Here is a 24,589-nt window from a genome sequence, read left to right as displayed (position 1 = left end):
AAACAAAATGAACAGACGCAAATGGTTTACGATATAGGCTAGGTCGTATGATACATTAGCTTAACAGCTGGTGAACAAAATTTAATTTTTTTTCTTTTTCTTAAATGTACATTAAGGATGTCAACAAAAGTAGGTAGTATATTGTAATATAGCGCCAAAGGCCTAATCAGATTAAACATATTTCTAGTAACATCGCCGACGAGATGGGTGTGTTTCATATGCCCCATGCGGACAGCTATGCGAATATCAAATACCCTAAAAGGAATATCGTAACGCTTGGTTGTGATGATCCGAAAATTGAATATATTTTATATTTTATTTTTAAATAAGAATAAGTCCTATATATACCAAAAAAACTAAAAAAATATTCAATTTCTTTATTACATAAATATATTTTCTTTAGTATTTATTTTTTATTAAAGTGAAACAATATTTTGTTTCTGTATTATCAGAGAGAGAGAGAGTAATTGGTTTCCTATAGAAACAGACCTTATTCTTATTTTGGGGTGAAAAACTATACATAAAATTAAAAATATATTCAGTAAAGCTCGCGAAGTTTTATCACGTACGAGATAAGTCTGAAAAGACCGTTAAAGCTATATAGAAATTATTGATTACATAAGCATAGATCTTTTTTATGACATTTCACATCTTCCAATTTCTAGATATGATTAATTAAGAAAATACAATATTTGGATTACTTTGATTGCAATTAAAAGTTACAGCAAATTGAAGGTATAGCACATCTAAACCCATTTAAAACAGTATTCCGCACCAGCTGTTGTCATGTGAAGAAGATTTACATATACTAAACATCTACATCATTAGGGTCTGGTTAAACATTGTCATAAGGATTAACGAGGCGCTTGTCGCGCACCTCAGACGCGTGCTTATCATGCGGAATACTATCTAAAACCTGGACCAGGTCCATTGTTGACTTATGGCAAACAAAACTAATGCAAGAGATAATATAGCCGTACGCTGCGTAATTAAGTTGATCTTTAGATAAATGTTGTCTAATAGCTGGGAAATGGGATTTTTATTTCAAATGCGTGTCTGGATTGCTGGGAAAGTCAACAGCTGTACTGGAACTTTATCGAGATGGAAATAGTTAATTATGATATATTGATTTGGTCATGAGGAAGTAATATTTAGTAGCTAACCAGAGCTCAAGGGAAGTGCTTCACAATGCGCTTGCGAAGAAGCGTCGAGGAATATTTGAAGAATTCTACGCTGCATGGAGCGCGTTTTATAGTGGATGAAGATGCCAGCTGGCTGGAGCGCATTTTTTGGGTCGTTTGCCTGGCGGCCTCTTGGTATGCTTCCTGGCTTCTCATCAAAGCATCGCTGGGTGAGATTATAAATACTTGGGAATAGTTTAGGGTATATTCATATCATAATTTCAGCTGCCTTTGAGAATAATGCCATTAGCTTTGTGGTGGAGAGTTCCTATCGCGATTGGAATACCAATTTTCCGGCCATTATAGTTTGCGAATCGAAGAACATGGATCGCATACAGGAAGTAGCCGAACAGTAGGTAGCTTGTGTACCCTTTATCCTATATATAATTCCTAGTCCCGACCAGACTCTGGGGTGTCGATCACGACTTCACTTTGGAGGAGGTGCTCAGCGAGATTGCCTTCTTTCGCGGCGAGTCCTATCACACGGTGCACGAATGCAGCGGCGAGGAGTCCACAGCTGCCTGTTTCTACTCCAATTTCTCGTACTACGCCCAGCTGGTAAGAAGTAGCTGTGCGGACTCCATACAGAGCTGTGAGTGGAATAACACGCCCTTCGACTGCTGTACATATTTTCAACGCTTGGAAACGGAACTGGGCATTTGCTATGCCATCAATTCAATGCAGGCGGGGTTTGTAGGGTTAAGTATGTAAAATCTGTTATATTTGCAATATTTTCTTATTTTTAGCAAGCTCAAGGGCCCAAAGCTCAATATGTACTCCAACCGTTATACGGGCCCAGGGTCCTTGAAAATGGAACTGCATACAGAGGCAACGGTAAGATAGTTTTGAATATTTTGATTAGGATATAGTCTGTGCTCAGGTCTGAATTGCCTTGGTGTTATTACATTCTTACCCAAACGATTACATCTGTTAGAAGGAGGGAGATATACTTCAATATACACGAAGCTTTCAGAAAGTGCAAATAAGAATGAGAATATAAGCAGGGATAAAGATAATTAGCTTTGCAGGACAAGTTATTAAAATATATATATAATATGCGTAGTGAGAGAAAAAATTAGATATCTGTAAGTTGTCTTTTCAAAGAGTTATTAATTAATAATGGGAATCTTCTTCCCTAAAAACTCTTAAGAATTAATCAGCTATGCTTATTTGTCACATATTGTATTTATTTTCACCTGCAACAGGTTTTTATATTAGGAACTGAGGAGGTGCCCACTTTGGTGACACCCAAAACAGATTATTTCGTCGTGGGTCCCTACATATCGTTTGTGTAAGTACCGCTACCTGCTATATTTCGTAACATTTCTAAGTTGATGTCCACCAGTCGCTATGTGTCCAAGCGTGATATTGAGAACGATGAGCAGATCCGCCAGACGAGCGTCCAACAGCGCAACTGTCGCTTTCCGGATGAGAATATTCTGGATGTGCATCGGTATTACAGCTATAGCGCCTGCACGGTGCAGTGCCGCAAGGATAGGCAAATGGAGTTGTGCAATTGCTCCAGCCACTTGACACCCAACTCGCCCGATTGGCAGCTGTGCAACATGGATGGTCTAGAGTGCCTGAATCGCAACTACGAGGATCTCTCGGTGATCATTGCCAAATGGTCACGTCGCCGTGGCCGTAAGGGACTAGTCTGCGATTGCCTGCCCTCCTGCACTGAGGTGGACATCACCACCGTGTACGACAGCAAGGATAATATATATGGAAACCAGAATCCCGTGTCCAAAATTGAAGTAGCCCTCATTGAGCTACCCACAGAGCGCTACAAGCGCAACCTGGTGCGAGGCAAATTGGATCTGGTTGGTAAGTTGCACACAGAACTGTCCGAAACTCTGCGAATTGTTGCTGCATGTGTGTCGTTTGCAGTGTCTATCGGTGGCACAACGGGCCTCTTTGTGGGCGCCAGCTTGCTGAGCTTTGTGGAGATTATATACTATATGACCATACGACCCTATACCAGCTACATGCACGAGAAGCGACGCCAGAAGCGACTCAGCCAGCTGAAAAGTGAACACTAAAATCGATTGCTAATTGGCTAACACTAGTTAGCACGTTTTTAGTTTTCCGGAGCAGGAAAGAAAGAAAAATATTCAACGGATTTTAAAGGAACAGGAATACATTTAAGAAATTAAGTTTTCTTTTAATAAAAATTTAAACTGCAGCTCAATCTTAGTCAATTTCTTTGCCGATTGCTGAGCACGGTAAGTAAACTTGAAGGGTGCTGGTTCTAATCCCATGCTAGGCTGCTTATTGACTTAGTAGCCATTGCTTGTGAGCTCACAGCTTACGATTAACAAAGAGTGAAAATATACCCAAATAAATAAATAATATAAAACAATTTATTTTGACCAAAGATATGAATACTTAATTATATCCTAGGCTTAAATTTGAATTGCTTTTATTTTTCTTTGTTTCTTTTGATAAGGCGCGTAAATTTAAACATGAGAAAAAGTATAAAATGCTCGCGAGGTGTATTCAACAAGTGTGCATATAGTCAACGTATCCATAGGGGCCACACGTATATATCTTATCGCGAGAAAACAACGAATCCCATGCATACCGAACAGTTCTCAGAGATTCGGTAACTGAGTGAATTGTAAAAATAAATGTGATTTTTCGCTCAGTTTAATCGCGTTGCGCAGCGCTAACACACGGTTAAATTGTGGCGTGAAAATCGAATTTGTTGCTATTCAAAGAGAAAGAGACCGTGCGTATACGTAACGGCGCGTATACGCAATATGCTCTTAACGCACGAGGAATGTGTGCAAATCTTAAAGAATCTATTAAATGTTGCAAATGAGCAACTGCATCTGCTCGATTTTCAAGTGGAAAGGGATAACAGTGCCGTTGGTTATCTGGGCGATTATTATACGCTAAGTTTAAGCTACTGCACTGTAAGTTAATACAAATAATTATTGAGATTATTGTCGCAGTGATCTTTCATTGAACTCGGTGTATTAAACTAAACGTGATTATTAAATGATTACTTGGTTGTGGTTTGGCATAAGCATATACTCTTTTTGTATGTACACACGCTTTTCAATACTCTACTTCTCTCTTGGTATACAACATTAGCTTCTGCTCTTCAGATTTTGTTGATCTTATCCATATTTATAAAAACTTTCGTTCATTTCTGCAGATTAGACTGCTATAATATAATCAATATAGATAATAATAACGAGGATGTTATTTAAAAATATTTCAATTTACCCAAGTATATGTATGTAGTGTCTCTGAATATAATTGATATAATATATATAGTTAACATTCATATAGCAATTTTAAGAAATATAAATAGCATTCATGCACGTACTTTTTGTTGAACTAATAAAATTATATTCAGTCATAGCCCCTTATCAGTAAATTAATATTTAAAGGGTTATTTATCGCAGCCAGTATTCGAAATGTAACAAAATGCGCATTAATATTACTTACTACCAGCAGGTGAAAAATGAGCTTTTTAACGTAAACTGTAAATGGTTCAATATACACAATTCTTGAATTATCAAGTGTGCGTGACGTGAATGTTTTTAATCAATTTTAAAAGAAATCATCAGTAAGCAGATAAAACAAATTTCGTTACTTTAGCTCAATGATTGTGGAAGTTATGTATAAGGTGATTTTGCGTCGGATAATTTATGGCTCTGTCTTAAATGGACAATTTTACCATTACACATCATTTTTATCATAAAAAAAAGTGAAATTAATAAATAAATACAAAATAATAAAAAAAAATTATTTTTGAATTTTTATGTATTATCATTTATTAGTAAGAATGCCCATGCCCACGCTCTTGTACACAACACAAACAAAGTAATGTAAACATTTACAAACAAATAAAACATACATAATCTGAACATATAATCCTGTTTAAGATTTCTTTGTGAAGTAAAAATCATATTTATTGCATACTTTTAGGAGGACAACAAAAGTCCCCAACAGCAACAGCTTTTTGTGAAAGCGCTGCCAGAGAAAAGCGATGAGCCCGAAAAAGAGGCAATCTTTCGCAAAGAGGCGTGCCTGTATGATACCTTGCTGACTGACATGCAAAGATATTGTGCGTAATTACGAAAAATTAGCGCTAAAAAAACACTAAAAATTAAGCTGTTAAACATTTTTATTTCGGTTTTCAGCCAAAATCAAATGGAGCGCCATATGTTATTTCACGCGCTCTGATCTTTTGGTGCTTGAGAATATTAAGCACATTGGCTATTCTGCAGCTTCGGAGAGACTGCTTAACGCGGAGCAGCTGCATCAATTGCTGCGCTCCCTGGCTGCCTTCCATGCGTCCAGTTTGGTCTACGAGCAGCGCAGAGACAAAAATATTGGCCACGAGTTTGGCGAAAGCCTTACTGAGATAACAATTGCACCCGATATATCCTGGTACACCACGGGCCTGTCGGCCATTCTGGCCGTGATTAAAAGCCTGCCACAATACCAGACGAGCCAATATGTTGGTGGTCTGGACGCCCAGTTGGCCGAGATTGCCCGGAGAACTTATGAACAGGTGGCACCCTCCAACAAATTTAGAAACGTAGTCTGCCATCGAGATCTATGGGCGGGCAACATTTTCTTTCCTGCTGATTCCACAAATGCGGGCTTGCTTATTGATTTTCAGACCTGCCGCTATTCACCACCAGCCGTCGATTTGAGTTTCAGTATCTATTTGAATCTAACAACCATGGAGCGACGGCGTCTGGAGGCCAATTGCATTGATTTATATTACAATTGTCTGCAGCAGAACTTAGAGGACTTTGGCTTGCTGTCGTCTGAAATAATATCCAAAACGGAACTGCTGCAGTCCTACGAAGAGTTCCGCCTCCTTGCGGTTGTCTACAGCGCAGCTGTTGCCACAGTTGTGAAGGTGCCACCCGCATTCGTTACCAACGAGTTCAAATATGTGGATCGCAGTGAAATTATATTGGATTATATGCGGGAGAACGCAGAGTTCAGAGCCTCCATGGAAGAGTGTTGCGTGGAAGTCATGGAAATCGCTTCGGCTAATTTATAGAACTCTTTTGAACTCTCTCTACTCTTACCGGCACCGATAAGATTGAATTCCCTGGTCTATTCACCTGTGAGCTGTGAGAGCGATAAGCTGCGAAAAAAAAACTACAGAAAACAAAACAAACAAACAACTCACCGAGCCGTAAATACACTAAATCAACGAAGGATTATTATTAATATTTTAAATGTATTATCTTATTGGCTTGGAATGGAATTTACTTAAGTATTCAAATGAAGTTCAAGTCCAAGCCTTATCAAAACGTATTTTACGATTTTTTAATAGATATATATATATTTTTTGGATAAATGCATACAATTAAATAAATATAAATACCATCTATCTTGACCTTTCATTAGATCAACCTTATGTTTGTTATCGCGGCTATCGTGAACATACCCTTTGGGTTAGGGTATAACAATAAATGATTTCTTATGTGCCAATGCCTCGAAATTGTAATTAGTTGGACACGGTCTCCCGCAGAGTACGTTCGAGTTTTTCGCTGTGTACGTAATTTTAATTATATTAGACCGACATCATGAGCGAAGACATCTACAATCCCGTGCTAACGCGTGCCAATCGCCTGGATCTGTTTACGGTTGAAGAATGTGAGAATATACTGAAAGCTGCGCTGGAAGATCAGAATCAAGAGGGGAGCTTAAAGGAATTTAAAATTGTGCCAGCCATAGAGAATATGGGCTTCCTAGGGGAATATTATCATCTAATACTCAGCTATCAATTGCAAAATGAGTCGGAGCAGAGCACAATGCGTCTCTTTGTGAAATCTGTGGCATACGAGAATGCAGATATGTCCTACTATGAGGAAAAGTCTAGTATCATAAAAAAGGAGGCTAAGCTCTATGGATTGCTGCTGAATGAACTGAAAAATTTGTGTAAGTGCTACTTAACCAAAGACAAAATTATGTGTAGAGAAGAATAAAACATCTACGATCATAATTTATATGTGTTCACTCTTGATCAGGTTGATGATATCAGTCGATATACTCAAAATCTTTCGTCAAAAATAAATAATTATTGTTTTTTAATATATTGAAACAAATTTATGGCGATACAATTATCTGACTAAATGGGATTACTTTATTGTGTTTCTTCCGTATAAAAAAGATTTGTCGAAAATAGATTTATTCTGTGCGAAACCTTTCTGTTGTTTAAAGATACCTTATCAATTTAAGCAATTACAAGTTTTATTATGTTTTTAATACCTTATCAAAATTTGCACAATGACGGAACTTTATATCAGCGCTTAGTTTCTTTTATAAACATTTTACTTTGTATTTCAAAAAGATTAAGAAAATGCTCCTACTACAATTATCTATTACACAGATCCCATTTCATTTACATTTGTTATCTTTAATCCCAATTAGCTGCTCATGTGTGGTGTGCCAAGTGCTATTTCACCCGGGATGATCTGTTTGTAATGCAAAATATCGAGGATCTGGGCTACAGATCGCTGCCCGCGAAGACGCGCTTCCTAAGCGAACAGGAGCTGCGACCCATGGTCAAGGCATTGGCTACCCTACATGCCAGCAGCGTGGCCTATGAGCGACGCCATCGGCTGACCATTGGGGTGGTATTCAGGGAGTGGCTGCTGGAGAAGTCAATCGATCCCGATATTGTCTGGTGGACGACCGGTTTAAAGGTAACAGTTGGGGCGCATACACAAAAGACTTTAAACCCAAATTTTTGCATTTGCAGGCTGTGCTGGCTGTTGCTGCTGCACATCCCCAGGTGCGTAAGGATGCAGCTGCTCAGGATTATGTTGCCAATGAGCTGCCACGTTGCCTGGATCGAGTCTATTTCATGGCAAATCCATCGCCCGTGCATCGTAATGTTTTCCTGCATCGTGACGCCTGGTTCGGCAATGTGTTCTATCACAAGGAACATCCCCAGGATGTGGGCTGTGTGCTGGTGGACTTTCAGCTGTGCCGCTATGCACCGCCAGCTGTGGACCTGCTCATGGCCAGCTACCTAAATGTGGAGCCGGACCAGCGCAAGCAGATGATGGAGCGCATAACGGGCTACTATTATGAGCATTTGGTAGCAGAGCTAACAGACATGAATATCGATGCGCAGCAGGAGAAGCTCAGTCGAGCTGACTTCGACCAATCCCTGCAGGACTTTGCTCTCTTCGGTGCCACCTACAATTGCATAGCCGCGACCATGCTACGACTGCCCGAAAACTATCTGAAGCAGCTCAAGGATGAGCAGCCCATGGAGTTTCATCGTTTCTGTAATGTGGATCGCACCGAAGCGGTGCTCAGATTAATGAGCGAGCATGAGGATTTCAGATGTTATATATATGCCTGTGTGGAGGATTTATTGGAGCTGACATACTCTAAACAAGCCAAGTGAAATGGCCCTGTCTTATCTTCGAAGTTTACACAATGCTCACCTGGTAACACACACATCTTATCAGCTCTGAAAGTTTCTGCTTTAATATTATCTTAGCGCTGATATAATACAAAAAACACCAAAATTGTTAGGATTGTTAGAAAAATAAAAGTATTTTATAATCAAAAAGATAAGTTCTGTTATTTACAAAGTTCAACGGCTTTTGGGAGTTAGGAAAGATAGTTAAATTTCGCTTCTCTTTAGTATGGATCTAACTGCCAGCATCCATGGAACTGCTCAGCTTGGAGGAATGTCGCTTGGTAGCATTACGTACGCTTCACCTGGAAACAGACGATGATAATTTGGTTTTATTGGAGCGACAACTCGATGCGGGCTCGAATGATCTAATGGGCTACATGGGCGAGTACTATAAGCTGCGCTTGGAATTGGAAGACACAAGAACTAACTCCAAACATCATTTGCAATACTTTGTTAAGAGTATACCCTACAAAAATCCACCGCAAAGAGCCGAATGTGAACGAAAAGGGGTCTTTCGCAAGGAAACGGCCATCTACAGGCAACTGCTGCCCAATATACAGAGATATGGTGGGTTAATATTTACTTTGTAGACTAAGTTTTAGTGAGACAAGCCAAGAGTTTATCTTATGGCTTAACTAAAATTTGTTACTATCGATTATTCAGTATCATCTGTTAGGAAGGCTAGACCAAGTTATCTCTAAAATCCAAGGAGGTTTTCATTCAATATCAATATTCCATAATCATGATATAATTGTCCGTAGGTAGTTTTTTTTGATGGTTAATTTCTTTTAATCTTAGCAAGCCGAAAGCTCTTCCCGCAGTGCTATTACAGTCGAGACGACATAATGGTGCTGGAGGATCTCACGCCGCTCTATCGACATCTAAAACCCACGGAGTGCTACATTTTCGAACATTATAAATTGGTGCTGGAACATTTGGCTGCTCTTCACGCTGCAAGCATTGCCTGGGAGGAGGTCGAACAATTTAATATTGGCGATCGCTACAAGAATGTGTTCAACGAGCTGCTTATGAACATGCAAAACGAGTGGTTTATCACAGGCTTAAAGGTGCGTAATCTATATAGCTTATCCTTTACGCTGAACCTTATATAAATATATTTCAAATAGGGCATCGTTTTCTTAGCAGCACGACATGAAAAATACCAAACGGACAAAGCCCAACGATTCATCAGGGAAAAACTTTACCAGCTGCTGACCAAATCGGAACATCTAGTAGAACCCTCGAAAACCATTCGAAATGTGCTCTGTCATCGAGATACTTGGGATCGTAATATACTGTTTGGTTTCGCCAACAAGGATGACAGCTTGCCCAGCTCCTGTTGCATTGTGGACTTCCAGTTGACCGAGTATTGCTCCCCCACATTGGATGTGCTCTTCGTGCTCTATATACTCGTGCCCTCGGTCAGTGAGAGACGTGAGATTTATGAGCAGGCACTGGAGCATTATTATGATTGTCTTCAATCCGAATTTGTGCGACTTGGCCTACCCGTTGGTCTGATTAGCAAGGAGAACTTTATGGAGGATTGCCAACGCACACGCCTGTTTGGTTTGATAGTTAAAGCTTTAACCGAGCCACAGACAAAGATGTCGGCGAGCATATCCAACAAATTGCGCGCGGAAGAGCCCGAGAAATTCGACTCTTACCTTAACTGTGATCGTAGCGAAATGTATCTGAGAGTGATGCAGATGCAGCCGGACTACGAAGAAACGATAATGAAGCCCATCGAGGAGCTAGTTGATTATCTGATTGAGCACGAGAGCCTGTACACCTAAGTAGATGGGTTCCTTTATATTCTCGTTGTTAAGAACTCGTAATAGCTGTTATAGAAATCTGTTACGACAGAAGTAAAGTTCACTTGCATTATCCAAAACTTGAATCAGTTCTCAGTTATTTAAAGGTTGATTTTGTATTCTAATAAATGTAATATATATGGTTGTGAGATTAATTAGTAGGCATGAGAATTTCAGATTTTATATGGGGACTATTTCCTGCAGCTGACATACTATCAAAGATCCAAATGAAAGGGAATTTCTTATATTTAATCTTTACACAATGCAAACCTGGTAACCCCATCTTATCAGCTCTGAAAGCTTTGAATATGCGATTAAAAAAGCTAAAATTTTGTTTGATGCTGGGAAAAATTCAAATATTTTTTGATCAAACAAAAGCGAAAGACGATTTATCGCGAACAGACGTGTTTTCTAAATTGCGCTCCGAATTATCTTTGAGTAAAATTACAAAAAATTATTAACTTATAACCGAAAATCGTAATAGAACTGTTTTCCCTTCAGCAACAGTTGCTTAATCCCAACTTAGAACTAACAATTAACTTTAATTTGTTATTAATTATTTTTTTGAATAATTAGTGCATTTTGTTTTGTGTGCTGTGCTTCGCTGTCAATTGCTCTCTTCAGTTTTTGGTGAGCCTGTCTAATATATTCGGCTTATCTCTTTAGCACTGCACCTGGCTGCTATCGCGTGCGATTGTTGTCTGTAAGAAAAGATAACACTCTCTCGGTCAACAGCCTTAACTCAATCTCTTCTCTCGCCTGCTCTCTGTTTTTCGCCGCTCTAAAGCACTTCTATTTGTATGTGGTTTGCTCTTCGCAATAGAATGGATGGTTGAAGTTGTCTGCCACGAAAAAAAGGCATGTCAAAGGCAGATTAAAGCCAACTAATATGTATACTATATTTATATACTATAATATAAATATATACTATGTTCTATACTATATACCCTGTTGTGTGTTCATTGGTTATACACATGAACTAGTTGCGTCTCATGGGAAGGTTGACCTTGTAATGTGATAAGATTAGAACTGGCTTGCTGCTGATTTCCACAAACTTAACGATCCGTTCTTAGACCTGGGCACTCAATTAAGTAGCTTAAAACTGATTCCCAAAACAGCTCAATTCCTTTGATAGCCCCTGTAGATACGAGGTCTGCTTTTGATGCAAGTTTTGTTTGCGGTGTGTGTTATTTTATATGATTTGTCGTAGGTTACTGGACCAAAGGAAATTTTAATCTTGTTTCTCTTTAGTAGATCTAACTGCCAGCATCCATGGAACTGCTCAGCTTGGAGGAATGTCGCTTGATAGCATTACGTACGCTTCACCTGGAAACAGACGATGATAATTTGGTTTTATTGGAGCGACAACTCGATGCGGGCTCGAATGATCTAATGGGCTACATGGGCGAGTACTATAAGTTGCGCTTGGAATTGAAAGACACAAGAACTAAAACGAAACATAATTTGCAATACTTTGTCAAAAGTTTACCCCGTAAAAATGCACCGCTTAGAGCCAAATGTGAACGCAATGGGGTCTTTCGCAAGGAAACGGCCATCTACAGGCAACTGTTGCCAAATATACAGAGATATGGTGGGTTATTTTTGAGTTTGTAAGCAAACGTTCGTTATAACAAGAACGCAATGCTCTTTCAAGATGTCTATTAACAAAAGGAATATTATATATTTTTTTATAACACAATAAAACTTCCGAGTGTCTATTCCGAGGGCCAAAATATAAAGTAGTCCGATGTTGATTAAATTATGCGCAAATATATCTCAAACAACAACTCGAATAGCATCTGCTCGTTCTCCTGACAGTTTTATATATACATATATAATAATAAGTAGTCTATTTTTTAAGAAGTACATACTTGAATTCCATAGTAACATAAAGTTTTAATTCATTAGCAAGCCGCAAGATCTTTCCGCAGTGCTATTACAGTCGAGACGACATAATGGTACTAGAGGATCTCACTCTGCATTATCGACATCTCAAAACCACGGAGAGTCACACCATCGAACATTATAAATTGGTACTGCAACATTTGGCAGCTTTGCACGCCGCAAGCATTGCCTGGGAGGAGGCCGAACAATTTAATATTGGCGATCGCTACAAGAATGTGTTCAACGAGCTGCTAATGAACAAGAAGTCTGAATGGTTTGTCACAGGCTTCAAGGTGTGTATAACTTATAGATAGCACTCCTCAAAAATACAACTTAATAATAAAATATTTCTTATAAGGGCATCGTTTTCTTGGCTGCACGACACAAGAAATACCAAACGGACATCGCTCAAAGATTCATCAGGGAAAAACTTTACCAGCTGCTGACCAAATCGGACCATCTAGTAGAACCCTCGAAAACCATTCGAAGTGTGCTCTGTCATCGAGATACTTGGGATCGTAATATACTGTTTGGTTTCGCCAACAAGAATGACAGCCTGCCCAACTCCTGTTGCATTGTGGACTTCCAGTTGACCGAGTATTGCTCCCCCACATTGGATGTGCTCTTCGTGCTCTATATACTCGTGCCCTCGGTCAGGGAGAGACGTGAGATTTATGAGCAGGCACTGGAGCATTATTATGATTGTCTCCAATCCGAATTTATGCGACTTGGCCTACCCACTAATCTGATTAGTAGAGAGAACTTTATGGAGGATTGCAAACGCACACGCCTGTTTGGTCTGACAGTTAAAGCCTTAACCGAGCCACAGACAAAGATGTCGGCGAGCATATCCAACAAATTGAGCACAGAGGAGCCTGAGAAATTTGATTATTACCTCAACTGTGATCGTAGCGAAATGTATCTGAGAGTGATGCAAATGCAGCCGGACTACGAAGAAACGATAATGGAGCCCATCGAGGAGCTAGTTGATTATCTGATGGAGCACGAGCATCTAGATGTTTAAGTGAATACAATCGTGTAATCTTAACAGCTGTTAAATCTGTAAATTCGTAAATCTGTAAAATATGTAGCGTTATCAATAGGCATTACCAGAGTACATTGTGCGAGAAATTATAGCAGCGAAATATAAGAATAATAATGCCAGATTTAGATGCGAATTTAATCTAAAGCCATACCTAATGAAAATGTGGCAAATTTTGACCTATGTCTATTTAGGATATTTCAGGGTACCATTTTTGCATGAATTTTTACCAAGAATAATGTTGCCAGATTTAGATGGGTTTTTTTTTTTAAATATTTAAGGATTTGGAATAATACTTGTAAGAAATATATAAAATATTCCTTTTAGACTTCAACTTCATCCAAATTGTTGTTCCACCAATTACAATAGGTTAGAATAAGGCCACAGAGTGTACCTATATATTAATAGCCCTATCCTAAATTTAAGTACATTTCCGTACAGCTATTTGGACATTCATTATTTATTAGAAACTAGAAACATATAGATTTGTTTGTATATATATAGACTCTAGCTAGAATGATGGCATACATAAATATATAAATTTATAGTTTTTATAATACTAGCTTCAAGCAAGATTCGTCATTGAAAATCCGCATTCTAATAGTTAAAAGCCTAGCTACATTAAAAAGGCGTCACACAAAGGCTGCCGGCTAGTCAGTCCAGCAATCCTCGTTGGCATCATCATCATCGTAGTCGCGCACATTAAAGTCCTCATGGAACAGATCCTCGCCCTCCTCTTCGGAGGACTCTGACTGTCATCTGATGCCGCTGACGCGTTGCGGCAAGCTAATCACACCCTTGGGCGGACGGGGCATCCTAATGCTGGTGGCTGCAACCGCCGCCGCCGATGTCGATGCCTTGCCGGAAACACTGGGAATCAGCTGAGCATTCAATATGGTTGTCTGCTCGAAGCAGTTGCAGCAATATTTATCACAGCGCATCAGCAGAATGAGTCCGCCGAGCAGCCAGACGAGCACGCCAGGCCAGGAGTGGACCGCACAGGCCGAGAAGAAGACAACGCTGAGCAGCAGGCACATGGCGCACAGCACGGGACTCACATTGATCACGCTGCCCGTGTACTGCGGTATGATGCCCATCATAATGGCCACAATAAAGACGCCAATGGCGCCGGTGAACGCGGCAGGTGCCCAGCGCAGCACCAAACCAGCCACACACAGTGCACTCCCCAATCCGATGACGACAATCGCAAAAATGGTCACCCTCCACGAGCTGACGGTGGGCACCCGAACGCTCCGCTCCAGCGGACCAGCTGTGGTCACCTGAAAACAAAGCAGAGTTTTAGTTTGGTTTGAGCGAAGGTTGAGCATATACTCAACTTACCTTTACCTTCTGACGATACTCATCGACTATAGCATCGATGTCCGTTGAGGTATCCGAATCGCTTTTGTCGAACTTATCAGGGTACTCAAAGTCAGATGGCTGTCGGAATAGAGGAAAAGTAATTAAATAATAATAAAAAGTAATTAATTATAATAATGATTAAATAAGGTGAAGGGCTTCTTGGACCTAATACTCGAGTCTCATTAGCATTGGGTAACTCTTCAAAAAGATCTAAGAGGAACCATCATCAATATTTTCATGGTTAGCTCAAAGGATAAGCTCGAAGCTTGAAAATAAACAGTTGAACTGTCTTCAACAGCTCTCGACCCACAACAGGGCAAAACTGTGGCACTTTAGAGTGCTTTGTTAGAAAGGACTTCGACAAACTAAGGAACTAGAAATTCCACCCTGGCACAGAGTATAGCCTTTGATTGGAGAAATCCGACACAATGGCCCCTCTCCTTTGTGAGACTACCTTTCCATTATTATAATAATTATTATTATTACAGATGTACATCTTATAATAAAAAATATCTTTCTTATTTGCTTCTAAATGCCTTTTTTGGATCGAATATTCATCTACACTCACCGGCGGCTCGCTATCCGACAAAATGGTGGACTCCACATCTCTGCCCTCGCGCTGCGGACAGGGCGATGTTGGCTCGCCCAGCAGTAGCCATTCCTTTTCGACCTCGGGCTTATTGCGCTGCTTGTTCTTCGGCTTCTTCAGGCCCCGCTGCTTGGGCAAGCCAATGTTCCAGAGACTGCGCTTCACGCGACTGGAGCCGGCCGTGGCGGCGCTGCTGCAGCTGCTGCTCTTGGCAATGGGCGCCGTGGAGAGGCGACTGTAGGAGAGGGAGGACTCGCTGCTGCTGGGCTGCATGAACTTGGGTCGATACGGGATGTACAACAAGTAGAAGGCACGCAGAAAGACGGCAGTCAGATGACTGGCCGCCAGGCAATAGCTGAGATGCTGCAAGGGACAGGCGAAGGCCAACATGGCGCACAGGCTGCCCGCTATGAAAACGGCCAGAACGGGATTGCCGCTGTCCGAGCTTTCGTAACTGATTTGCTTGCTGAGAATGCGCCACTCGGAGGTGGCCAGACGCACCACAATGCCATACAGCTCGGGAAAGATTTCGAGAAACGCCGCCGAGCTGGTCAACAGCAACATGCAGGCAGAGGCAGGCACCAGCTTATGGAAGCCACTGTCATCCAGTATGTTAAAGAGCGGCACGGCCACATAATCTTCCCGGGTTCTGTTTGTAAGGTAAACAAGGGGTTATCTTTCTTTAATTTAATTGACGAATTACTCACTTGAAATGCAGCACTGTGGACAGGCAAATGGCGGTCAGCAGCAGCGAAATGCACACCAGAGCCACGACCATGAACGCTGTGATGCGGCCACCGCGATGCTGCTGAGGGTAAACGCTGGGAAACGCATAGGTTAACAGTGCGGTGGTCAAAAGGAACTGTAAAGAGAGAGATTTCAAAGGTAAATGAGAAATAAGTTGTGGTAGAGAGGGAGGGAGTGATGTGTGTGCGGGGACAGAAATAAAAATTGTGGCTTATTCTCAATCCTATGCGGTTTCGCATTTCTTAATACAAGTTTCTGTTTTATATATACTTTACACTATTGCTTCATCGTGTACAATAGTAGACAATTTATTCTACAATATATTCTCGTGGAAGAAATGTATCTTTACAGGCTTTAAATAAGCGTGAGGCAACATAGAGCTAAAGATCTCTGTAATGTTAAGCTGTACCTCAACTAACATAACCCAACTTAACATAGCACAACCCAACATATCCTTACTTTACATTACCTATCATAACCTTACTTAACATAACCAACATAGCCTGGCCTAATGCTACACAACCAAACCGGGTACAAAATTCTAAAGGGTTTATTTCACTTAATTTCTTAAATAATCCGCATGATCCACATATTTAGTTGAATAAACTAAAATAAATGGACTTTACAGGAGCTAGAAAATTATATGCCGTACCCATAGAAGTTAGGGAGTAAGAGGGAGGAATAGAGAGTCCACTGAGTCCACCGAGTTCTAAGCAAACAATAATTAGACCTACTCACAAAAACAAAACAAAACTCTAATCCTTTTACACACCAAAAAACCCCGAGGAGCAGAGGATCCGCTGCAAAAAAAAAAAACTTAGGATGCCGTGTCATAATCAAAAGCTCACATCCTGCGGATTCAATTGCCGCCAGTCACGAAAGCCGCCGGCGTCAATGCGGACAAAAATCGATAAAAAAAAAAGCAAAAAACCTAAAGAAAGGGCGCAAAGTGCACTGACCTAAAAACACGCCCATTAGCCAACTGTCAGAGACAGACTATGAACGGGGGGCGGTGCGGGCCGGGTTGAATATGGGGATTGATCCACTTACGCTGCTTATGCCGTTTGGCTGAAAGTAGTTCTCCGACCAGGCCAGGAAATCGCCACGCCACCAGCCGACAGCGCTGAGAATTGCATTCAGACCGAACATGCCGAGTGTCATGATGAAGCTGAAGGCCTTCGAGTGCTGCAGCAAGAGAGGCAGAAAAATTGGTTAGGCAAAGTAAAGGCTTGTTGCAAGATGCAGTTGCAAGTGGAACGCACCTCAAGACCCAGCATAAACATGCCAGTTACCAGAAAAACAACGGCCACACCAAGCACATCCGGCCAAGGTTCATTGGCGGGTGAATTGCGGCCTAAAAGTAGGCAACAAAATTGGTTAAGCTCGCTACAGTGCAGGCCGAAATATTGTGCACACATACCCAGTATAAGTATTCTGGCCAGGCCGCCGGTCATGGCATCCAAACAGGCGCTCAATGTGCGAGCGAGCGCCGCACAGGCGCACATGGCCGTCAGTGCATCCATCCAGGTGGCCAGAAATAGGCAGCCAAAGTCAAATTTATTTGTGGCGCGCACATACGGCATTTGCAGGCTGCGCAGACTCGACTTGCAGCGCGCTGTTTCGAATAAGATATATATATATATGTATAAAATATATAGAAAAGCAACGTCTGGCTGCTACTCACCTGCCATTGCGCCATAGATAGTGGCCAGCACTGTGCCAAAGACCAGACCCGGCGCGGCGGCCTCATTATAGGCTATCAGGTAGGCAATTACCGAGGTGCCCAGCGCCAGGCGAGCGCCGCTGCCGCAGCAGAGCGCGTCAAGCAGGCTGCGAGGATGATAAAAGTCACAAATTAATTAAATCCCAATGGCAAATATAATTAAAGCTTAATGTAATGCTGGTCGGACAAGCGTCGACACATACACACAAAAAATAAAGGATCAAGCAGGACACTTATTGGCGCCAAGCCGACGAGCTGGCCGCAATGTGGGCGTGGGTTCGGTTTGCTCTCCAGCTGTCGGATGACTCATTTAAAATTCAACCATTTGGCTTTTGTCCTGCACAGTGTCCTGTTTCGTAATTGAAGCCCTGCTCTCCTCCTTTTTGGCCAATTTGCTGTTTGCTGTAAGTGTATGCATAATTCGTGCATATTTTAGACGCACGATTATCCCTAATTACATGGCAATTGTCTGGCTAGCTTGAGCGAGATGTTGGCAATTTCAAAGGCGCCAGCTAAGTGGCCCAAATGTACTAAATTGGCTAACTAACTGCAGTAATAATAGTTTGAACCCTTTTTACTGAATTTAAGTGACTTCTCCCATTTCATTAGAAATTTGTCGCATTTTATTTTCATGACTTGCAGTCGCTTTTCGCATTTTCATTTCGATTTGTGACACTCGCTCGTCCTATTTTTAGCTGGCAGCTAGACCGAGCACAGCACGAGTAAATAATAATTTGCAAATAAAACACATCCATTCTCAATGGTTCTCATAAATGTCAGAGTCATGTCTGTCTGTCTGTCTGTCTGTCCGCTGTGTGGCTTGTTGGTTTAGCTGTTTAGTTTGGCAAAGTGCGTGACCAGCCAGCGACATAAACAAGTCGTTGAAGAAACTTTGGACATAACGAATTTCTATTACCTACATATTAGCTCTTACGAATGATATCAGTTAAGAAAAGTTAATTATTTCTACTAATGTTAAACAAAGTTAAGTTTTATAAAGCTGAATAAATACAATATAAATTAACACTTTTGGGCGTTTAAAAAACTACTTAGGGCTCAGCTGACAAATTAAAATGATATACTGCCAGGATAAAAACTTACTTTTTTACAACATTTTAAAACAATTAAAATTCATTTAAAAAACTGAAACAAATACTTAAAACCGGATCGGCTAATAAAATACCTTCATCGTGTCTGTGATGCAATTAGAAAACCCATAATAATATAAATAATACAAAAAATAAAAAGATAAATAAATAATAATAATAAATAAAATATTTTGTACGCCAAATTTAATTGAACATAATTTACGATTGAGGCATTTGTGCATTTACAAAATGAAGTACGTGTTTTTTTTTTTCTATTGTGCCTCAAAAAATTATTTACATATTTTTTATTTACTTTTTTTTTGTATAATAGTAAACAGATTTAAAAAAAAATATAAAAAAAATTTAATTTCTTATATTTAAATCGTGTTATTTATAAAACAAACATTATTTAATTTTGCATATTCACGTCATAAAAATAATTCTTACAAATTTTTCAATATTTTCTAATATCCAAAAAGAAATGTATTTGATTATATTTTCTCAAATTCCATTCGATTCAGCATAAGCTTTGGCTATTCTTTATCCTGCCCAACCGATTAATGGGTTGGTTAATCATAAATGGAAAACTAGAATTCCATGCTTGAACCGGTTCGAAAGTGGTTTGCAGCCTTGATTACACATACGCACTGTTGTAGCGCACACAAAAGTCAAATGAATGAGAAAAGGGCACAAACAGTGCCAGTCAATGCGACGCCGCAACAAACATGGAAAATGGCAAAAAAAAAAATATACGAAAAATAAATAAAATAGAGGAAAACAAATGCTAAACAGACAATAGGCGTGTGGGTGGACAGATAGGGAAAACCCAACCAAAGCAATCAAAAATCAATTTATTGATTACACACAACAAATATATGAAAAAAACACAATATCAACGTCATATGCATGTTGGCCCAAACGGCTTGACCATGAATGCAAGATATGACATGCCCAATCTCTAGGGTGCTGCATGGTTGTTGGGTGTTGGGCTACCTGGCGCTCGACATGGTTGGACGCTCCTCTCTATGTGTGTGTGCGCGTGTGTGTGTGTGGCCTGTGTGTTGTCTGCCTTCTGTTAGCTGTTTTGTTGACTGCGGGTTACGTTTGCTGGCTTTCTGCCAGCCAGAAGCTCAGTGGTTGGAATTTATTTGTATTTGACATTTATTTGCTAATTGCATATTTATTTCGCGCAGTGCATTGCAAGCTTCTCGTTCGTTCAACAATTAATTGAATTGATAATTTTAAAGAACTGTTGTGATTGAGTCTCCGCGAGTTTGTGTCACTTGTGGCTTGGCATTGCCTTTAATTAGCCACGTCGACGTGACTAGCGACGCCTTGACGCGTAACAGCTCGCACAATGGGCCAAAAACGTTGCCAACTATTTCGTTATGGCCCGCACTCAGTACGTTTAAATGCCTGACAAAATATTTAACGTAGCGTTCACTCAAATTGGCCGCAATTGACTGAGTGCTCACTTGAAGCTTTTCGTTTTCCGTGAAAAGCGAAAGCTTTTCTTCACCATTTTCTGAGCACAACGTGCGGCTCCTGCGCACTGCCGATTGTTTACGTTTGCAATTGGTTGCACCGCTGTTTGCTCTCTGCCTCTTGCTCTTTGCTAGCGGCAAGCGGCAAGCGGCAGCGTCGCATGTGGCACGTAATCTGATTCGTGACTTTTGATGTGGCTCAAGTGCGGGGCAAGTGTCATTTATTTGTGCACATAACTGCGCGCCTTTTCATAGAAAAGCAGAGTCAAAAGAATTTAATTTTATTCTTGCAAGCCCGAAAAAATGTAGTAGAACATATTTGATACAGAAATAATTATATATATATATCGGATTATCTGACTCTGCTCTCAAAAATATATCTGACTGTATATTTAAAGAATCTCTTGTGATAAAAAATCTCAATAAAACGCATATTTTTGTGATGCATTTCGCATCAAAGCGCGTTCATCAGTTTGCAAACCGGTTTAATCAACTGTGTACAATAAAAAAATGTTTTATACAAAAAATAAATAAAAAAAAACTGCACCTCGTTCCATTAGCATAACTTCAGAATCTAAAGACTTGTTTATACTATATCAAAAGAAGCAGACAGCTCATTGTACAGATAAAAAGTAGATATGCATATACATTATGTGACTTATAAATAAAATATAAACATTCTTTAAAAGCAGTTTTCTTAAAAATAACATTTGAAAAATTTGTTTAATAAATGCAAAAATATATAAAAAATATATCTCTAATATTCGCTTGAAGCTCTTTCACAAAAATCACTTGAAAATATTTATAAATGTAACTAAATGTTTACTTATTTGTGCTGACTAAAACACGGTTCAATTAAGAATAAAAATAAAAAAAGAAGAAGAAAAATTTCATTGGTAAAGGTGGAATATTGGTGGAAAATTTTTTTATGCGATTTTTTTATTTTGTATCAAATCGGCTATAATTTACAAATATCTATGTAAAAAAATATTAATTTATATAATAAAGTAAGAATATCTAAAGAAGAAGAAGAGAAACACACTTGTAGACATAAGATGCTGAGTTTGGTAAAAATATCTTGAAAAACAGAAAATTTTTATAATATTTAATTTTTGTATTTACATTTTAATTCCTTTTACAAGGTTTAATAAATGTAGGTCAAAAATTAGACATTTCTTTTTGCTTGTCTATTTAATTTTTTTTTTTTTAATTTTTATAGCTAAAAATTATATAAATGATTAGATACAATTTAAAGATAACCTTTTAAGTAGGCAAATTGGATTTGAAAACTAGTAATTAAGTCATCCTGTAAAACTGAAGACACATAAAAGAAAGAAAAAAGTTTTTTATAAGTGTTATTTAAATTTAAGTTAGATTTGACGAGCCCTTTAAACTGCTTATATATCATCTGGATATTACGTGTTTGGGTAATAGTGACATCAGTTTTAGAGGAATGAGCAAATAAACGAGAATTCCCGTGAATTCGACTAACACCCACGCAAGGTGCTAAGATTTAATCTAAATAAAAGAAAGAATGTGAAGAAGAATGTGCTAATCGAAGGCATCTCAAATATATATATTTAGAACTATTCGGAGTTCTAGTTGAAGTGTTGTACGATTTCAGACTGCGAACATTAAACTGGATTAGTCCAGATGAAAACAAGTTTGAGGCGACTGCCAGACGGTTGCACCAAATTATGTATTTAACGTTCGTATATACTTATCTATATTATTTAACAAATTCCCCGCGCTGAGGTAAAAACTTTGGACTTGAGCATTTGTATCTTTCAGCTTTGAGTTTGAACTGAGCTTTGAATTTTAGAGGCTGCGGTCACTTAGCACTCATCAAAGCAACGACTCCAGCAATCGACCTTCCATCCAACTTTAGAGTCATTTTTATTTTTGGTACATTCAGTTACCTGTGAGATATGTGGGCATTATATTGTTTATAGCTCAGCTGTTGTATAGTTGTTTTTATTTTTTATTTAATAACTCAGCCTCAGTTGTCTGTTTGGCCTTTTTACTTATGATTTGCCTACTAATTTAATTAAAATCACATTTAATGCGCCGCTCTCTCGACCGGCGTTTGGCTTATTGTTAAGGTTGTTAAAGTGGACTTTAAATAGAGCTGAGGCCCATTCGCTGTGACCTATAAATAACTCAACGCTCTGGGCATTTCTTCAATATTTGCCAACATCATAGGCATTTATATGCCCAACAAGTTTTTACGCATATTATTTTTATAAAATTTACATCAGCTTTTGCATATTCATTAACAAATTCGTAAGCATTCACATGTCAATTAAAGTTTTTCTTTTATTAAATTTAAATATTTTTATATTAGGTATTCATAATAATTATATATTATTTATTGTGGGTATTTCTTTATAATGTATACAAAATTCTGAACATCTTTAATTTAATCAGTTATGAGGCGAATTATATTACATTATATATTATATTTTTGTTCACTCAGTTTCGACACGTTTCATATACATTTACATACTTATCCAATTCTAATATATATAATTATATATCTTGCACGTGTCATAAGCGTGATATCTTTATCAAAACTCATATATTATTGATAATTTACATATCCATAGATGGAAAACTTTGTAGGGCCTATGAGTTGTTTGAGTCGGTTGAGTTTTCAAATAGATGTTACAAACCAGACAATGTGTGTGTAAAAGCTAATCGATAGGGCCTTAAAGAAAAGCCATAATTAAGATTCAATGTCGCTTGCATCACACTCTTCGAGTTAGCTCAAATAAAGTAGGTCAATTTCGGCGGAAGTCGATGACAATTTGGAACCGGAAAGTATTCGTATACTACCACTACAAGGGTATCTAAGCTAAAATATACAAACTTTTTGAAAGATTTGATCTTTGTGTTGTCAGCTGATAGATAAATCTTATGTGAAATAATAATTAAAAGCCAACGAATATAATTCTGAATATAGAAGCTCTAACGATTATTCGATTGATAATAAATAGGTTTACAAAAGGTACTACAGGAAACATAGCTCTACAATAGACTTATACCCACTATGGGTATTCCAAAAGATTTTTTTTTTCTGAAAAAATAGATAATATATGCGTTACCATATTTAAATGTTGTATAACATTGTGTGCAAAGAATAAAGAATTATTCCAAAGTTTATTTTAAAGTATGCTTCATTGATTGGTATAAATAATCTTTAAAATATTAAAATAAGTTCTTAAAAAAAAACGCCACATAAATTTGAGCTACCTAAAACGCAATTTTTAAAACGGGTTTCGTTTTGAAAAGTTCACCCAAATTAATTGCTTTATAGCATACAAAAATAATGAATTTCAATTAACATGTTGAAAACTTTGATCATGAATACGATAAATGGAGGTGGATTCTCAAGTTTGGCAACGTTTTGACCTTGATAGTTTCAAGAATGAGTGCTAAGAAATGGTAAATGAGTTTGGCAGCCAACAATTAGTAAGCTTATAATTATTGACGTATCATATAGGAATTACTTATTTTATTATATTTTTACAAACGCTCTATACGTGCTACGTGGTTCTATCCAAACTATCCAATTAAAAATAAGCAACATGAAAAATTTTAAAGAATAAACATAGTTCAGTTCAATGTCTAAGCCAAGTTCCAAGTCATCAGCCAATTGCCATCGACGCACATGGCTTAAAACACGTTCCATGGAGCCTTAGCCGGAAGTTTTCATAACTCCACGCTTTGGAACGAACGAGAATTCTTAAAGCAAAAGCTGCGTGTGTATATATAAATTGATTGTTGTCTATGTGTGCGAGTGAGGAAGTAAATAGGTTAAAGTTCGGCGATTGGCGCCACTGCTTGAATCTTTGACAAATGGCTGCGTTCAACAAATTACGCTGATTTCGATATGAGGTTCTAACGGGTTTTGCACACCCGTCAAGGTTAACCGAATGAATCTTTTACTATTTTCAAAATGATTAGGTTTTTTTTATATGCTGTGGATTAACATATTTTTAGCGCGCGGTCAACAGGGCACGAGGTCAAATTGTTTATGCAATATTTAGAAAAAGGAAATACATTTGTTAGAGAATGTTGTTTTGTTTCTATAGCTAATAAAGCGGAAATTATTAAATAACATAATTAAAATTAGTTAAATTTCATAACAGGTGATTTAGCCATAAATGTTTGATGCGCAATTATTTGAATAAACAAAATACCATAAAATATTTGTTTTCCTTTTGCTCATATGGCAACACTGGTAACAGCTGTTTGC

General features: G+C 38.7%; 6 protein-coding genes across 9 annotated transcripts; 5 read left to right on the top strand and 1 right to left on the bottom strand.

Moving 5' to 3' along the window:
- Window positions 1–1,179: 1,179 nt before the first annotated feature.
- On the top strand, window positions 1,180–3,311 carry LOC135437399 (pickpocket protein 28). The gene is made up of 7 exons (XM_064695317.1): window positions 1,180–1,351; window positions 1,407–1,533; window positions 1,586–1,870; window positions 1,928–2,015; window positions 2,387–2,472; window positions 2,527–3,008; window positions 3,072–3,311. The coding sequence occupies exons 1-7, from the start codon at window positions 1,189–1,191 to the stop codon at window positions 3,221–3,223; spliced, it is 1,383 nt and encodes a 460-aa protein (XP_064551387.1). The 5' UTR covers window positions 1,180–1,188; the 3' UTR covers window positions 3,224–3,311.
- Window positions 3,312–3,730: 419 nt separating this feature from the next.
- Window positions 3,731–6,377, top strand: LOC135437407 (uncharacterized). Its single transcript, XM_064695329.1, has 3 exons — window positions 3,731–4,099; window positions 5,124–5,262; window positions 5,339–6,377. Exons 1-3 carry the CDS (start codon window positions 3,944–3,946, stop codon window positions 6,214–6,216), a joined length of 1,173 nt encoding a protein of 390 aa, XP_064551399.1. The 5' UTR covers window positions 3,731–3,943; the 3' UTR covers window positions 6,217–6,377.
- A 314-nt stretch (window positions 6,378–6,691) lies between these two features.
- On the top strand, window positions 6,692–8,709 carry LOC135437406 (uncharacterized). The gene is made up of 3 exons (XM_064695328.1): window positions 6,692–7,103; window positions 7,596–7,870; window positions 7,927–8,709. The coding sequence occupies exons 1-3, from the start codon at window positions 6,749–6,751 to the stop codon at window positions 8,581–8,583; spliced, it is 1,287 nt and encodes a 428-aa protein (XP_064551398.1). The 5' UTR covers window positions 6,692–6,748; the 3' UTR covers window positions 8,584–8,709.
- A 125-nt stretch (window positions 8,710–8,834) lies between these two features.
- LOC135437398 (uncharacterized) lies at window positions 8,835–10,492 on the top strand. Its single transcript, XM_064695316.1, has 3 exons — window positions 8,835–9,168; window positions 9,400–9,668; window positions 9,729–10,492. Exons 1-3 carry the CDS (start codon window positions 8,850–8,852, stop codon window positions 10,392–10,394), a joined length of 1,254 nt encoding a protein of 417 aa, XP_064551386.1. The 5' UTR covers window positions 8,835–8,849; the 3' UTR covers window positions 10,395–10,492.
- Window positions 10,493–10,784: 292 nt separating this feature from the next.
- Window positions 10,785–13,459, top strand: LOC135437395 (uncharacterized). Of its 4 annotated transcripts, none has more exons than XM_064695311.1 (4): window positions 10,785–10,850; window positions 11,664–12,003; window positions 12,321–12,589; window positions 12,655–13,459. In XM_064695311.1, exons 2-4 carry the CDS (start codon window positions 11,685–11,687, stop codon window positions 13,318–13,320), a joined length of 1,254 nt encoding a protein of 417 aa, XP_064551381.1. In that variant the 5' UTR covers window positions 10,785–10,850; window positions 11,664–11,684; the 3' UTR covers window positions 13,321–13,459. The 4 variants fall into 4 exon arrangements, with proteins under 4 accessions (XP_064551381.1, XP_064551380.1, XP_064551382.1 ...); XM_064695310.1 differs by having other exon boundaries at window positions 10,796–10,850; window positions 11,667–12,003; XM_064695312.1 differs by lacking the exon at window positions 10,785–10,850 and adding an exon at window positions 10,916–11,042 and having other exon boundaries at window positions 11,667–12,003.
- Window positions 13,460–13,810: 351 nt separating this feature from the next.
- Window positions 13,811–20,315, bottom strand: tadr (torn and diminished rhabdomeres). Its single transcript, XM_064695338.1, has 9 exons — window positions 19,841–20,315; window positions 17,721–17,866; window positions 17,457–17,651; window positions 17,299–17,390; window positions 17,087–17,221; window positions 15,997–16,151; window positions 15,269–15,938; window positions 14,680–14,778; window positions 13,811–14,618 (listed from the first exon to the last, which is right to left on the bottom strand). The coding sequence occupies exons 1-9, from the start codon at window positions 19,852–19,854 to the stop codon at window positions 14,094–14,096; spliced, it is 2,031 nt and encodes a 676-aa protein (XP_064551408.1). The 5' UTR covers window positions 19,855–20,315; the 3' UTR covers window positions 13,811–14,093.
- Window positions 20,316–24,589: the final 4,274 nt, after the last annotated feature.

This window comes from Drosophila montana, unplaced genomic scaffold (genome assembly GCF_035044405.1).
Source record: "Drosophila montana isolate Dmon_TW-CO22-7 unplaced genomic scaffold, ASM3504440v1 contig_3734_1, whole genome shotgun sequence".
NCBI classification, from domain to species: domain Eukaryota; kingdom Metazoa; phylum Arthropoda; class Insecta; order Diptera; family Drosophilidae; genus Drosophila; species Drosophila montana.
This window is presented reverse-complemented; position numbering and strand designations above follow the sequence as displayed.